At 47.2% G+C, this 17,110-nt stretch overlaps 1 protein-coding gene across 1 annotated transcript in view; it reads left to right on the top strand.

Moving 5' to 3' along the window:
* BRINP2 (BMP/retinoic acid inducible neural specific 2) overlaps window positions 1-17,110 on the top strand; it is a 92,086-nt gene that overhangs the window by 41,888 nt on the left and 33,088 nt on the right. Inside the window, exon 2 of the mRNA XM_039881412.1 lies at window positions 3,924-4,270. Coding sequence (XP_039737346.1) covers window positions 4,002-4,270 — 269 coding nt within the window. The 5' untranslated portion in view covers window positions 3,924-4,001. The remainder of the gene's footprint in view (window positions 1-3,923; window positions 4,271-17,110) is intronic.

The raw sequence follows: 17,110 nt of genomic DNA, 5'->3' as shown, positions 1-17,110 counted from the left end.
AAAAGAAAGGAAAAGAAAGTTTTGAAACCTGTTTAAAACTTCTCTTTCTTAAAAATAGATATATATTTTTTTAAGTCAAAATGTCTTGAGATCTTGAGAAAAGCCAATGAAGCAGAAATCATGTGACCCAAGGCCAGGTTTTTTAGAGGAGCAGTCATTGCTGAATCCAGGCATTCTTGCTGTGCTCAGCAGACTTGGCCTGGCAATCAGAACCATTCGATTCTAAAGCCGATACTCCTATAACCAGCCTGGATCCCACACAACGTGGGCTCCGCAAAAGCGTAATTACAAACAAAGAACGACGAGAAGCACTAACTGACTTAACATAGCTCGCTTCTTTCAAAGAGCACACAGCTTTTCACAAATGCTCTCTCACCTGTTCATAGGAAACCCTTGATTCGTAGGTGTGCTGGTGGCTATACCACCCCGTATTATGGCACTGGGCACCAGAGGTACAGCGGCTGGACCAAGGCCACATGTTGTCACTGGCTCACAATGACCCCTCGATGAAATGCATGCAATTGATTCATCATATATTTTTTAGGACCGGCCATGTGTGAGTGCCAGAACTTCAAAAACAAGGACTTTGCCTCTGACCTAGGGGACCCCTGACCTAGGCAGTCTCTTGAGCGGAGTGACACTTTCCATCTGAGAAGTGTCGCTCTGCTCAAGAGACTGTCACACTACAGAGAATAACAGCTAGGCTTCTTCAGGGAGTGTGACTGGTACAGGATGGGGGCAGGGTGTTGTTGTCTACTAGGTGTCTGCATTATTTTTCTATTTCTGTGTAACAAATGATCACAAACTTGGTGGCATACAACAATAAACAGCACATTTGCTCCCTTGCAGTTTCTGTGGGTCGGGCTGAGGTGCGGGTTGGCTGGGTCACCCTCTCGGGGTCTCACTAGACGGATATCAAGGCGTCAGCCAAGGAAACAGTTCTTGTCTGCGGCTCAGCATTCTCTTCCAGGCTCATGGGGTTGTTAGCAGAATCCATTTTCTTGTGGTCCTATGACTGAAATTCTCATTTTCTTACTAACTATTGACTGAGCATTGCTCTTAGCTCCTAGAGGCCACTTAAAATCCCTTGCTGCATAAGCCCCACAGGCCATTCAGAGACTGGCTGTTTGCTTTTTTCCAGGCTAGCAGGAGCTTGTCTCTTTGACACGTCATCTACTTTTAAAGGTTCAGTTGGTTAGGTCAGGCCCACCCCGGATGCCTTTCCATTTGATTGACTCAGTATCATCAGATTAGTGCCTGATCATGGGAGTGGTAGGTATCCTGTCATATTCACAGGTGCTGTCACAGTCAAGGGGCGGGGACTATGTAGGGCACAGAAGGACACAGGAAACCTGGGGCCAGTTTAGAATCCTGCCCGTTACCGTGTCCTCCCACCCATGTCCACGCTCATTCGCCTTACTGGGTTTGTGCTGTGCCTGCTGTGTCTCTAAAATATGCTTGCTTCCCTCCCCTCTGTAAGGACGCCTTTAGAAACAGAAGAACATTTTATAAAAGGAATTAATCACTCATGGTAGAGTTTCAGATAATGTGCCGAGCACCTGCTTCCATATTGTCAAGACTTATCATGGTGTCTGGCACTCAGGAGTCCCCGATTTATGTTTCTCAGTAAATGAGTGTGTGAATGATTAAAAGAGAACTATCCGGGGCATCCTTATCGGATTATATCTATATCCTATAGAAAATGCCTACCTCCATGGACAAGGCTGATTCCTCCTTTTATTTTATACCATTCCCCCCCTCCCCAATTTAAAAGTAATACATGCTTATTATAAAACACTTGGTAACTTGTCTTTGTTCTACAATTCTATTTTTTATATTTAACTTTTTAAATCCATTTAGAACTAATTTCCCAGTATGATGTATAAAATATTCCATCCCCCGCCCAGTCTACGATGTTTTTAAAAATATATATGAAGTTCCTATCTATCATATATATTTATTTATATATATTTATAAACACATTTAAATAATATGTTAAAATACATATTAAGTTCTTACGTTAATTCTATATTTTATGTAGAATAAGCTCTGCCCGTTCCATACCACGGATTTGCCTGTTCCATTTGTGTGCCAGGATCCTATTTTAATTATTGGAATATTCTAATATCTTTTAAGACCCAGTAGGGCAGGTGTGGCCTCATTATCCTTCTTTCGCCCCTTCTCGATCAGTTCCTTAAGCGAAGGTCTGGCTTGCAGCCTGCTCTCAGCTCTTAGGCAGCACAGCAAAAGTCTGGTCATGGAGGCAGATCTACGTCCATATTCTGTCCCTGCATCTTCCAAGCTCAACTCCTCTGAGTCTCAGTGGCATGTGACGCTGTGATAGTAAGGCCTGCATAACAAACGTGCTGTGTGAGTCAACTGGGGCGACCTGCAAGACTCACCCGGCACATAGTAGGTGGCCACTGCCTCCCAGCTGGAGTGGAGGAGTGACGCCGAAGGTCCAGGCTTCTGCTCCTCCACCTTTATGAGAAGGGACTGTCACTCTTCTGAGAGCATCCTGTACAAATGTTGAAGCTCAGACCTCAGACTCTGACCTTTAGCCTGGGAGTATCCAGGATTAATACTTGCCCCAGGCTCTGGGCAACCCCTGCAGGGTTTGCACTGGTCCAAGGGGTGTTTGGTGGTTTCGCTAAACTAGGGCCATCCCAGAGTGAGCTACGGGGGGACTCTAGAGAGGGGTAGGAGCCAAGTGCCGAAGCCCACTTTGACTGCCCTACAGGACTCTGGAAATGCCAGGGAATTACCGTCCCTTCCTTCACCCCCAGAGAGCCCAGCTCTGGGTTTTGGCATCCAGAGAAAGTCCTCAAAGCTACGAATTATAGGTGTCAAGGGCTGGAAGTCATTCTAGTACACACTGGCGTGTGCTGGTGCAGGGAAGCGGGCGAGACTCTGACAGCATGTGCTGGAAATGAAAGACTGAAGAAATGAGTACAATTGCAAGAACAGTAATGAATCAGTCCCCTGCATCGGCCCAGAAGTTTAGAAAGGTGACTAGTTATCCTTGGCTCAAGCGCAGGTTCTGGAAATCAAAGGCCTGGGATAAGTCACACAGAAGCCAAGAGTTCTGAAGGTCAAGACTGTCTTTCTTGGCACCTTCCCTTCTACTCAGATAAGAAAGGCTACGTGCTTACTCATCCCTTCCAGAAGGGCCCCTGAAGGAGCTAGGATGGAAGGCTACAGCCCCGCCCTCAGGAGGAGAGAGAGAACACAGCGGGTATCCTAGTAGGCGTGCACCTGCTCTCCCATGGCAGTATTAGGGCAATTTCATTTCCTGTTCTAATTCCGTCCCTGCATGGCCTTATGTAAGAGAAGGGATCGGATTTTCAAAGCTTCTTTATTTTCTCCAAGAGAAAACTAGACCAGAGAAGGTAGCCGATTTGCCCAAGTTCGCCCAGCTTCATGGCCGTGACGGGATGTCACTACTATGACAAGCGGGAGCGTGGGCAGAGGGATGAGCATGAGAAACGGGGCTGCTCGTCACTTTGCATTAAGTTTCCACAGGCGGCACACGGTCTATCACTGAAACGTGGTGAATATTTTTGAGAGAGGAAGATGGGAGAGGCTGGAATCATGGAAGTCATCGACTCTCAGGCCAAGAGTTAGACCACCTGAGTTCAAAATTCTGCCTTCTTCACTTAGAAGCTACTTGAACTTAGGCAACTTTCTTCTAAACCTCTCTAAGCCTCATCTTCTCATCTGTAAAATGATGACAGTGCGTTTCCTGTAGGATGGTTGTAAACCGAAATGAAAGATAGATCTACACCTCGCTCCATGCCCAGAATAAAGACGTGTCGCTAGGGGAAAGGGTTTCTAGATGGATCCCGTCCGCCGACCTTTGATGTCCGCAGGCCCCCTGGGGGGAGACCAGGGTATGCAACTGACGTCTCCGTGTACTTTTCTAGTTCCAGGAGCCCTGAAGGAGCGGCACAGAGCGGGAGAGCGTGGCGAGAGAATGAAGAAACCAACCGCGCGGGAGAAGCATGAGGTGGCCGTGTGGCACGCGGTTTAGAGGGCTTCGGCTGGCGGCAGCCCTATGGGCCACCCTGCTGGCACTGGGCCTCCCCGGCTGGGTGTTGGCTGTCTCGGCCACGGCCGCCGCTGTGGTCCCCGAGCAGCATGCCTCCCCGGCCGGCCAGCCGCCCCTGGACTGGCTGCTCACGGACCGCGGCCCCTTCCACCGCGCGCAGGAGTATGCTGACTTTGTGGAGCGGTACCGCCACGGTTTCACCACCAGGTACAGGATCTACAGGTAAGTGGGGACCCGGATCCAGGCAGGGGCTTCCCTTGCAACCCACCGTGGGTGGGCCGCGCCGCTGTGCGCTTAGCCAACCGCAATGCCGCAGACTGAACTGGAGGTGAGAGCTGGAGGGGCGGTGGGCAGGGAGCTAAGCCTGCCATGTTGGCGTTTAAAAAAAGAAAGAAGAAAACACATCCAAGCTGGAAAACCTGCTGATGCCTCCTGGGGAACTTAGCAAAAGGGTTTTCTATTTATAGGTTGTGCTGCTTATAAATTGAGGACAAATCAGGAGGCACAGAGTCAGCGTGTGGCCGGTGCTGCAGCAGGAGCTTAGAGTCAAATGCTGGGGCTGGTTTTAACTAATGGATTAGATACCTTTATGAGTTGTAATTACCTAGACATGCAAATGAAGGGGGGCTAGCTCCAGCCCCCACTTCAGAGGTCTGGGGAGCCCTACAGGTTGGGGGACGAGCCTCCCCTCACCCCTCTTGCTACCACAGGCTCAGCTGGCCTTGCACATGGAAATGGGCTGTGCCTTCCTGGGCCCTTGGCCAGGGCCCAGGAGCACCAGAGCTAGCTGAGAGGCAGGCACGAGATCTGCCTGACCTATCTGACAAGGGACAAAGCAGGGACACCATCCCCACTGCTGGGCCAGCACTTCCAAAGCGGGAGGCACCTCGAAATCCTCACCTTGGGGCTCCCATGAGTGCATCCTTGAATTCAAACCTTCCTTCCTCTGCCCACTTCTGCCTCATCTTTCCCTCGTCTTCAGACAACCCGGGAGCTTTGCTGAAATTTTTTCTTTTATCAAAGACATTTATTTTTCAACTACAAATTAGTTTCTAATGCAAAAAAAAAAAAAAGAGAGAAAATATTAAAAAGCACAGAGAGTAACAAAACCAGAAAATCACCTATTTTTTTTAGCATCCAGAGGTTGCTATCATTAACCTTTTGGCACATGCATTTCTAGTCACATGAATACACTAAAGTTTTTGGCCCTCTTGCTAGATCTAGCACTTTACATGGCTTCTAGTCATCAACTCATTTAATTCTTCCAACATAGGGATGTTGGAAGAACAATTATTCTCCCTGTTTACAGTTGAGGATATTGAAGTACAGAGAAGTTAAGAAACCTGCTGAAGGGCACACAGCTGGTGAATGGAGCCAGAGTCTGGGTTCTCAAGATATATTTAGATATTTTCTAATTTCTGCGAGGTTTTTTTTCTTTTTTCTTTTACTTCTACAATAACCACGCCATCTGTTTAGGTTAGTATGGGGTCTCAGAAATAAGGTTTTAAGGAATCCAGTACTGGAAGATTCCCAGTGGTGAGAGCAGCCGTTCATAGAGGCCATTCTCCTGGTCCAAGACTCCCACCGGCGGATGCAGACAAAGGGACGAGATCAAGTAGCTGAGGGGCTGGTACTTCAAGGGTGGCGGGTATACAGAAACAAGACCGTGCCAGCTCCTGTCAGGACATTCCACTGTGCTTAGACCTAGCCTGGTCTCGCGCGAGGAGCCGTAGTTCACACTCTGCGCTTCCGTGGCTCTGGTCTTCGCGTCCTCCAAAGACCACAGTGGAAATCCACGCAGCACCACTGAGGTAGGGCGTGGCCAGCTCAGGCTGGGCGTGGCTGAGCTCACAGGTGCCCAGGTGAAAGCAAGAGCAGAGGAGGCTAACTTGACTTTCAGCAAATATATAAGAAATTAGACAGACGCCCCCTGAAAATTTTCTTTAAGGTAAATTCCAGGAGATGCTTCTCTTTATCGAAGAATTTATATTTCCATCCCTCCGAGAGATAGAGAGAAAAAGAAATAAAAAGAGAGAAAGAGAGAGAGAGAGAGAGAGAGAGAGAGAGAACGAGACCATCCATCCTCGACTGTTTAAACAGCAAATTCTTCCAGTCCAGGGAAACAAAACTTAATTTACCTTTGACTTTTCAGTTTATCCAAATTTTTCAGAAGCACTTTTATTACCCAAAATATATATTTTTAAAAGTATATTTGAACTGAAACGTCGGGCCGGGAATCCCAACAACACCATCCACTTCAAAGGGCTACAGGAACTAGAAAGAACACACCTTCAGCTCCCTTCTCCCCACCATAGATTTTTCCTCTCGTCAAGCCCCGGCCCCAAGCCTGGTGGCCTCTGAGCGCCTGCGCGGCAGCTCCGAGCGGTCCGTGGGGACAGTCTGTAATCACTTCTGCACCATCAACCGTTCTATCAGTCGGTAATGGTTTTCTGATCATTTGATGTGACAGGCTCTTACACTGTGCCATTCCGTTTCTCTGGGGTCAGTTATTGCTCATGAACTTGCACTTGGAGAAACAGTAACCAGTCATTCTGACAGGAATGCAGCATTCTGATTTGTGATTCTCCGGTGGGGTGACGAAACATGGTCACGCATGGCTGCTCCAGGAAGCCTTCTGGGACTTTTGCCTGTAGTTATTAAGCAAAATGGTGGATCCATGGATTCTCGTTGTAGGGCTCGATGTTATCCCTGTGGGAATTCACTTATCCCTCCCCCTCTTTGTTTATAGTGGTGACTCCCTCTGGCAAATTCAAGCCCTTGCTTACTTTGACTAAAGTGGGTCACAGAAAACTGGTAAAACATAGGTGGAGGGCCATCTCCAATGACCAGAAGGGGAGAGAGAGAAAAAGCTTACGGAGGCTATCAGAAATGTTCTGTGGTGAAATATTGGGTCTCAGACAGAATTAGTCTTTCATTTGATTCTATAAGAAAGCTTTTGGCACATAGAAATCAAACGGTGTCCACGTGTGCTTTCCATATAAGAAAGGAGATGAACTGGGGTGGGGGAAAGGCCAGACCACCTGGCGTGGAGTCACACGGAGCTCTCACACAGGACAGAGACCGTCCTTTTCTTCTAGCTGTGTGAACAGATCGTGACTATTACACAGCAAGGTTCTAATATTAAGTTCCGAGTCCTCCCCATTCTTGTTTGGATATCGGTGTGTGTTCTGGCCCCCAGAGACTGATGCTCGCTCCATCTCGAGTTTGTACTTATATGGACATAGGTGCTTCAGAGTGAAGGTTCTGGAGCCAGGGTCCTAAGCCTGGAGCTGCTGCTTACTAGCTGTATAATGCTGGGCAAATTATTTAATTTCTTTGTTCCCTGATATCCTTATTTATAAAATCAGGACAATAATAGAGCCTACCTACTGAATTAATATAAAAATTAAATGAGTTGCTTGATGTAAAGCATTTAGAACAGTGCTTAATAAATATTACCAATTATTATTAGATTGCCCTCAACAAATTTCAGCCAATGCAAGAATTGTAATGAGAGCCGTGGATGCTATCTCTGTGATAATGTCTGCTGAGGGCTTGGCATTCAACAACCTGTATAAGAAGGAGAAGACGATATTCTCTTTCTTTCCTTTTTAAAGCGTATTAACCTTTACCCTACAATCCATCTCTTTGCTGGGAGGGGAACTCAGCCGAAGAATGAATGAATCTTCTTTGGGCACACTCTTACTGGTCTTGTGAGCTTTCTAGAGAGAGCTAGGTGGTTTCCAGCATGGTTTAGGGTCACCAAAAGGTGATGATCTTTCTCCTGAAGCCAGGGATGGCCACCCGAGCAGGTCTTCCTGGGAATACCCTACCAAAGCTGGTCTCCGCCAGCTCCCTGATCCCACGGACGAAATAAACAATCTCAGAATGGCACCGTCACAAGAAGAGAGACCATATGTACTCTTGTTAAGCCTTTTTAAATAGCAGGATGGGTATGGCCATCTCACCCAATTTGGGGTGAGCTTTTAAACTCCATTAACCAACCTCTCAGCATGTCCTCAGCCCAAGATCTGAGCAATCAGCTCACTTCTCAGACACTGGCTCTTAACAGGCTAGTGGTAAGAGCTATAAGAGCAGCTATCCCAACTCCCATTCCATTTGTGACCCCCAACCCCTCTCCCTTGTTTCACTCCATAGCCCCCATCATAATAAACACTTAGGTTATCAACCTCTCGCAGCAGCCCTATGAGGCAGATGGGGGCTATTAGGGTCTAAGACAATTAGATGGAGTATTTTCAAGGTCAGAGAGGTAGCCAGTCACAGCCAGAAGTAGCATGCAGGCTCCTGGCTTGAAGGCTCCTGTTCGTTACTCTAGACCACGCCACTTCCCTTTGACTGGTAAGTGTATCTCCATCATAACACGCAGCCTAATCGGGCACCTAAATTGAGCTGATGCAAATGTAAATATGGTTTCTCGAAACACTCTAGCGATAATGTTCCATTCTCTCTTTGCTACAAATCAAAGTAATGAGCAGTCTAGTTTTTTTTTTTTTTCATTTCTTTTTGTATTAAGGCTTTAATAGAGAGATAATCATGGGATTGGAAAAATTCCAAGCCACTATGATGAAACACTTAAAACTCGGAAAGAATAAATGAAACTTAAGAGAGAAAGTTAGAAATCATGCAGAATACTGTGCTTGGGAGGAAAGCAAGGCCAGGTGTAATTCCAAATTATTGACCTCCATTATTACCTCTATTTCTAGCTGCTTCTTTTCTTAGAAAGAAGATATCTGGGGACACATTAGAAGTCTTTTAGGAGGAAAATAACAAAGAAAAAAAATTAAATCGATATCTTCATTGACAAAAAAGGGACATCATATTTTGGTCATATTCTGGTCAAAGTTTGCAAATTTTGAGAAATAAAAGTAGAACAAAGCTGAAAACAAAGAGAGGTGAATGGTACCCAACGGTAGGCAGTGTCGAGGCAGGAATCATTTGAGCAGGTACGTCTGGAAACATCCAGTAGGACGAGCAGGGGAAGAATCAGATGATGTGGTACCAGAGCAATAACCCTTAGAAAAGACAATGTGTTTGCAGTTCATCAGTATGAAAGGTAAGATCTGGCAATAGCTTACATGTGAGAAATAGGAAAGGCAAGTGTTTGATCCATACTGCCCCATGTATGCTCTGTGGACCAGGAGCCTCAGCGTTACCTGGAGCTTGCAAAAATTAAAAATTACAGAACCTCAGGCCTCTCACAGACCTGCGGAACCGGGATCTGCATTTTAACAAGAGCCCCAGATGAAGAGTATGACATTAAAGCTTGAGAAGCGAGGTGTCTGGTTACACGGAGTGCTTGGGAGATGAGGAGGGGAGCAAGAATGACCGGGCTGAAGAAGGACAGAAGGCAGCGTCTCCCATGATGCATTTGAGGTAGTGAGAATATTTACAGAAGATGTCACGAATGAAATAGAATCGTAATCAAGGGAGGTTAAATTTAGGAGTTATTAGCGCCAAGGCACATGAACTCGTAAGAATAGATGCAGCAGCTGGGAGAAAAAATTAAAAGCAGGAAAGGCTGGAGGGCCTAGAACCAGCCCGTGGGCGCCTCCCGGGAGATGGCGAGGTGAGGAAGCAGCGAGCAGCTGTGGAAGCAATCACGGGCACTCCGGAGCCGATTCATCATCCCAACCACTTCTCCCAGACTAACGAACACTGATTTGGATAAACAGCAAACCCTGGGAGAGGCACCATCCCCAATTAAGAGATCACAATCCACGTAAACAGACGGCAACCTTGGTCTGCCTGGGTAGATCCCAGTGATTGTCTAGGCGTTCATTACAGCTCCTGGGGTAGAAAAAGGCTGTTATCACACAGCTGTAGGACCCTACAAGAGAAGCCACAGTTCTCAGGCAGGTGGGACAGGCAGGGAAGGAGGGAAGCTCCCTTGGAGAAATGACTATCACCTGATTGGTCTCTGAACTCCTCACTGCATTTATATTTTGACAACAAGGGCGATCTTGGGATGAAAGGAGAGAGAAGTATGGTGCACCAACCAGAGCAAAACACATTAGAGCAAAATGGGAGGCAATAAGGATCCTGCAGTTCTGGTCACAGGTGCTATTTCTCAGCCCACAGAGGTGAGAAGGTAGGAGGGGGACAGAATAAACTGTTTAGAATTTGCTTTAATCAGGAGTTCAGCACTGGCTAAATGTACCTCTGACATGTAATATCAAATCTAGACTGGAGACCCAGCATAAGGACCTCACCCAGGGAATTTCATCTGGAAATGTCTGGACGATGAGCCTTGCACATCCTCGTCCTTGTGCAGAGTCCTGCCCCATCCCTGACATGGAAAATACCACACCTGTGTAACAGACCTCCACGAAGGTCTCGGAACATACTAAGCACCGGACAAGGAAGCTCTCCTGGAGCGAGAAGAAAGCTCATAACAAACGAGCACCTACGGTTCAAGAGCCTACGAAGAGCAATATTCATTCCACCAGCATTTTTGAGGGCCAGCTCTGTGCTTCTGCTAATAAACCATGACCAAGGAGGAGTTTCTGATGTAATGGGTCTTACAGATAAGTACATATAGAGACAAGTGCTAGGTCTCTTGTCAAAGAAAGGTCAAGGATACCTGGAATGAATGTGGTGTACAGGCTCAGCTCAGGTGGGTGAGCGGGGAGTCTCCAGGTGCAGAGCCTGGAGAATGGCGTGTTAGACCCAGGAGCAGTCTAACCAATGGCAAAGGAGCGAAGGCGTGAATCAGGAACTGAGCGGCCAGTCCCATGTGTCCAATGCAAATGTCAGGATGCTCGGTACCGAGTCCCTCCTTCTCCTGCTCTGCCCCACTGTGTTATTTCTGCCATGTCTCGTCCCTCCAAAATACCAAAAGGCTCCATTAGACACTGGTTTCTTCCAGGGTACAATTTCAAAAATCTGACCTGGAAAGGGCACGTTGTTTCTCTGAATTAGGAGTGAGTGAAATGAAGTAAAAATAATTGTATGTCTGGAGAAGGTAGGACTAAAGGCAATTCCTTTTGTTTCTACATTGGAAAAATAGAGCATGAATATTCCCCTGGTGAGAAAGTGGTCAGCAGTTCTTTAAGGTTCTGTAGATCTACTGGTTCAACTGAAAAGCCAGTATATTTATGCTGAAATCACTCAGTTCAGGGTAAGCTGACCACACCTCGTATTCGCTCGCCTGGTCCTCTCATGGGTATTTATGGAGCACTTCCTTTGTGCAAAGCATTCTGGACACTGTAGCAGGCTACAAGAGGTAGAGAAAATGGAGTTTCACTGATTTCTGGGAGTTCAGCGGTCCAGTTTGAGTGAGAGCACACCCACCAAAACACACATTGGAGCGTAGCCTCTCAAGCACTGCAGAGAGGAGGATGCGCGCTCCATTCTGCATCGCTGATGGAGAGATTTGGCCCTCAAACGCCACGTCAGAACGAATTCTCAGCATGCCCGTCTCGGGTTCCTCCGGGACAAAATGACTCGTCCCCGGATTTCCCCGTGACTTTTGGGGCTGTACCCAGGTGATTCGCCCTGGCTTGAGATAGGATTGCAAAGACGGTCTGGGAAGAGTAAATGAAAAAAATGTCAACGTGCAAGAAAGAAAGGGAGGATCCAGGATGGCCCAGGGGAGAAGGCGAGATCGGTTTTGTTTTCAGGTGAGATTTAGCAGAAAGATCTTGAGTCAGTCAGACAGAGGAAAAGAGGATTAATTTTTTGCTTTGAGAAATAATTAATTTTATTCATGAATGAATTGCTACTTTGAGACATGTGTCTGTAGAAAGGAGTAAGGGAGGCTTCTTCTAGAAACGGTCACGACACAGATGCAGGCAGACAGGGGCACCGGCTAGTCATGTGGTTTTTTCTTTTTTCTCTTTTTTCTTTTCTTTTTTCTCCTCAAGAGAAGAGCTTTTTCTGGGTCAGGGATTCTCATTTTTTTTTTTTCTTTATTCAGCTTCTGCCACATTTGTCCTACCTCAGGGCTTCCCACATCTCCCACAAGAAGATTATTTCAGTCCATAGAGCTTAGAACAGTGAGTGGCACAGTGGGGGGCATTCATTCACTCAGTATGTATTTATTGAGCGTCTGTGTGTGCCGGCCACACCACAGAGCTGGGGACACGGCCATAACTGAGACATAGCCCGGGCCTCGGGGAGCTCCGCCCTCAAGGAAGACCCATGGAGCAATGGCTGGAAGTGGACCATGAAGCAGTAAAGTGCTGTGGGTGAGGGGTGTGGTTCCCATGCCGGTCATCTGTCTTCTCTGCCAGGATTAGAGACAGGTGAGTATGCTCACAAGGAGCTGAGGACAAGTGGGACAGATTTATCACCAACAAGCTGGGCTGGACACAAAGGTTTGGACCTGAGTCCAAGACAAGGATTCCTCACGATCCATTCCTGACTCAACCTAAAGCCAACTGGAGCCCACTGGTCCATTGGACCAATTTGCCCAATCCTAAATGAAGCAACCAGAGAAGGCGTGGCTGGGTACTGTAGATGGGCTGGCCAGCTGGCCTCAGATGGCGCCCCACCGAGTGAGCTAAGGATGGCAAGGGAGAGGAAGCGCTCAGAGGGACTGTCCAGGGGAGGGCATGCATGTCCGAGAGACAAGAGCCTTTTGTGAGCAGGCGTCTCAATGAGTCAACTCTACGTAGTGCTGACATGTAGAACACAGGACAGCAGGCTGTCACCGAGCTCCTCGATTTCTCCATGGGACAAAAGGAGTAAAGAAGAAACAAATAAACAAACAAACAAACAAACCATGGATCTGAGAGCGCTAATAAGTTGGCCAAAGTTTCTATTTGATTTAAGGAAAGAAAGCAAGAGATCCTCTCCATACTATGAAACATTAATAACATAAACAATAATAGTGCTCATCATATGCCCAAGATTTTACTAAGTAACACACACACACACACACACACACACACACACACACACACACACATCACGTAATATTATTGTTATACAAGGAAGGTACACATGTTGTCCACACATATTACAGATAAAGACGCTGAGATTTAGAGGATGTCACATGACTGGTAAGAGAAAGAGCCAGAACTCGACCTATAAAATAGAAGACTTGCTCATTAAGTTATTATTATTGAATCGAGTAAATAATCTGAGCCTGGATTCTGAACGCTCTGAGGAAGATGGTGCCACCTGGGCTCTCTGCCCCCCCACCCTCGTTTGGGGCGCGCTAGCAGAACTCTGTGATGTGGAAGGTGAGCCTGGAAGGGCTGGAGGGTGGTGCACCCCACTCAACAATCCTGTACTCCTCTGTTCCCACCAGTGTTCCCCATTTACCCTTGGACTCTGGGGGACCCTCGTGTGGAAGAAGCTACAGATGAATCTCCCTGAAGCGACTCATCCATAGGAAAGTCTGGACGTGTCGGCTCGGCACTGCCAGTGTATTTCTATGAGAGTGTGGGGGAAATTGAATTTCTGTAAATCAGATTCTCTACTGGAGACACTTAAGGCCATTTCCAAAATGCAGCATCTTATTTTCTGCCTGGCGACGGCTTATAACAATTCCGTATTAAGTCCGTCTCTAGCCCCCGACTTAAGGATTACAGAGCTACTGATTTATAAACAAAAATATCTATCTGGAAATGACTTCTATTTCAAAAAATATTTTCATAAAATCAGAAGAAAGCTTTGGTGCTGCAAATAACCTCTGCTTATTGGGCCACTTTGAATAAACTTGGAGTTTCTTACAAGGACAAGAATGAAATATTCTCTGGCTCATTCCCACTTACCCTTTGCATGCACAGCGTGCTGTGTAATCAGATGAAGCCATGACAGAGGCCCAGGGCTTGGATTCCCAGTGTTAGGGTTTGGCCGTATGGGCGTGGGCAGATTAGGGCTCTTATAGCTGGGGCGAGGTGTGGGGAACACGCAGTCCTCTGGCAGAGCCCCCTCTGCCTGCCGTGCTGTCCCCTCTGTACCCGTGTAATGCTCCCTGGTTCTGCCACCACACCAGGCTCCCTCATAAGCCCAGAAATGTGCCTCTTTCTTCCTCCACCTGCAAATAACAAACAAGCTCTGGACATCAGAATGAGTCACAGTGAGCAAGAAGTTTCTCTGGCCAGGTAGGAGGCCCTGACGGGGAAGAAGAACGAGGTCGCCAGAACCAAGCCTTCGTTATCAGCCCCAGTGCCGGGGAGAGTTCTCATTGTCCTTGCGTGCCAGGAGAATCTGTGCCTTACCTGGGGACATGCTAGTGACGGAGGAGGGACAGGAAGAAAGACTCTTTGGGGAGTGAGTTCTCCTGGATCCGCGGAGGCATGTAAACACCGAATGCTCCCTTGACATAAGCGACGTAAGTCGGTTTACTAGTTACAGAGGTAAACTTTAGCACAGTAAGCCAGCCTCTCACTCAGCTGGTTCTGTATATGTTCTAAGTTGTGAGTTTGATAAAGACAGCATGGCGAGTCCTTGGATGTCAGCCTCAGACATCTAGAAACTCATGCTCAATGGGACTTGATGGAAGAAATGCGTCTCTAGAGGCTGGTAATAGATTCTTTTGCCTTCTGTTACTGCTAAATAAGCACTGTCTATTTCGGGGCCTGCAGGCCAGGAGATTAAATCTGGGAACCATGGGTTTAAGTGGATGGCCTGGGACAAGAGGCCAAAGCTCCGAACACAGTGTCTGGGTGTACAAGGAAGCCCAGTGATGTGGGTGACAGAACAGAACCGAGTGATGCTTGATGCTTGAATCTGCGAATTAGAGGGAAACTTTAAAATCACCTATTTCCTACCCAATGCAGACAACCACTCTCTCTACAAATCCCCAAGAAGGTAGTCAACCAGCCTCGGCTTGCTCGAGCGGTTCTGCATGTTCACCGAAGCCAATTTCCAGGCAACAGCCCCAAACACTACAAAGACGTTTCTGGTATCGAATCACGGTCTTTCCTCCCATAATTCCACTTATTGGTCCTGACTCGGCTTTCACTCATTTCGCTGCGATGAGTCTAAATGCCTCCTCTTCACAACGCATCTCCAGATACTCGAGGACAGCGATTATTCTCCCGATTCCTGGACTTGTTAGCACTGCACACCTCCCCTCCAGAAGCTCCTCGCCCTCTTCCCCCTCCCTGCCCGTTCTCTCCCTCAAGCTGTCCTCGTCGCATCTCTCCAACTCTCCCACTTCCATCTTTCTTCATCAAGAAAACGTAAGGAATTTAGTTTGGCGTCAGATTTTTTTTCCCTGAACCAATTCTGGCTCCTAGGGAGCTCGCTCGCTCGCCCAAGAATTTTGTCACAGATCAATATCGGTTCACTATGCTGGAGTTTCTCGGATGAGGCATTTTTCCTTGCCACAGACGCCTCTAACTTCTTGCATTCTGTGCCGTTCTTGACGGTATGTGATGGTGGCTCTGGGTCACAGGCACGCCTCAGGAAGAGTGGTGACTCTGCTTTGAAACTGAAGCATCGACGCTTCGAGACAAGTTGGAAATAAGTGCTGGGCTTCTGGTGAAAGAATACAGCTTTTTTTCCATTTAAGTTAAATGTAGGGGAAGACATTCTAACTTATTCCTCAGCTTCTCGAAGAATTGCATTCGCCTCCCACTTGATCTGATTTTGTATGCCTAGACTTGGTTTCTGTGGCAAACTCATAGCCAGAAGTGCACTCGTCAGTTTCCTACCACACTTAGTATATCTCCTACCTCCCTTGCTGTGCTTCCCGGTGTGACCAGCCACCTGGCTGCCGGAACTCCTGCCTCCGCCCCATTCCTACCCGCCACTGGAGTCGTATGGTGTCTATCTTAGAACTGTCTTTCGAATCCGGCCTCTTCCCTCTTCTCCTGGCTTCCTCATTCACCACCGGACTTTTTTCTCTTCTGTAATCCAACCTCTCCAAAGTATTCTGTTGGCTCCTTGGGGCCCAAACGATAAAACTCAAATGCTTATTTTTAGACGACAGTCTCTTCCGAACCCACCCATTCACTATTTCGACAAACTCTCAGTGGATACTGACTTGCACCACGGGTTATACCAGTCCTCCCTGTGGACGCTGTTCTCCAGCCTCAGTGACTTGTCTCCGAATTCGCCCAGACACAAAGGCTCCTTTAGAGCCCATGTGGCTTTCCGCGTCCCAGCCTTTCTTCCTGCTAAGCTTTTTCCATGTTCTCTGCTGGCTGAGCTCCTACTCACCTTTCAAACCCATAATATCACCTCCCCATGAAGTCGTTTTTGACTCCTGCAAGATAAATGCTTATTCTTTTGCTGAGGGGTCTCCCGAGAGTATATATGGGGCGGGGTGGGGGTGGGAAGGAAACGAGAAGAGAAAGAGAAAATGAAGAAAGATTAGTGGATAAAGAGGAAAAAAGGATGGGGCAGTCCTACTCTATCAAACTCTTTCTACTGCAATTTCCATACATTAATCAAATTTATTACATAAAATCCACGCAACCGGTCTCCCTAACTGTCGGCTGAGTTAATCTATCCATTGATTTTTAGATATTTCAAAATAAATCCTTAACAGTGACAAGTGCTTTCCCTGCGGAGCACGACTCACACGCCAAGATCCCACGGCATAAAAGTCAGGCCCCAAAGCCAACACCATCTCCCATGAGACTCACAGAACGAGAAGAAGACCCCACACGGGGATGATACTGGGCTGGGGAGAAAATGGAGCATGATGGAATTTTGATCGCACAGACAATAAAATCAGGTAACTGAAAGAGACCCTTATCTAGACGGGCAATGAAATCAAGAATGAAGGTCATTTTGCCAGGCTGGAACGTGAGATTGACGTGATCGAGGTGGTATTGATCAGAGTAGGCTAACGGCTAGAACGAACAGTCCCCTAATCTCAATGACAGGATAAAAATGTTTTGTTTTGTTTTTAGTTTCTAGTTTCTCATGTTCCATTCCAGTGTAATTTATGGGAAGGTTTAAAGGAGATTGCTTCACGAAATCATTCAGGACCAAGATGCGTTCTGCCTAGTCACTCCGTCATCCCTTAGGGCCTCAGAGTCCCTCTCCGGGTCCTAGTAGACAGGGAAAGTGGGAGAGTGTGAACGATTTCATGGGAGGTCTTATGGGCCTGGGTTCACATCCCATTGGCCGGAAGTC

This window comes from Pteropus medius, unplaced genomic scaffold, assembly GCF_902729225.1.
Source record: "Pteropus medius unplaced genomic scaffold, Ma_sr-lr_union100, whole genome shotgun sequence".
NCBI classification, from domain to species: domain Eukaryota; kingdom Metazoa; phylum Chordata; class Mammalia; order Chiroptera; family Pteropodidae; genus Pteropus; species Pteropus medius.
The sequence above is the reverse complement of the archived record's forward strand: the minus strand, read 5'-3'. Positions and strand labels throughout refer to the sequence as shown.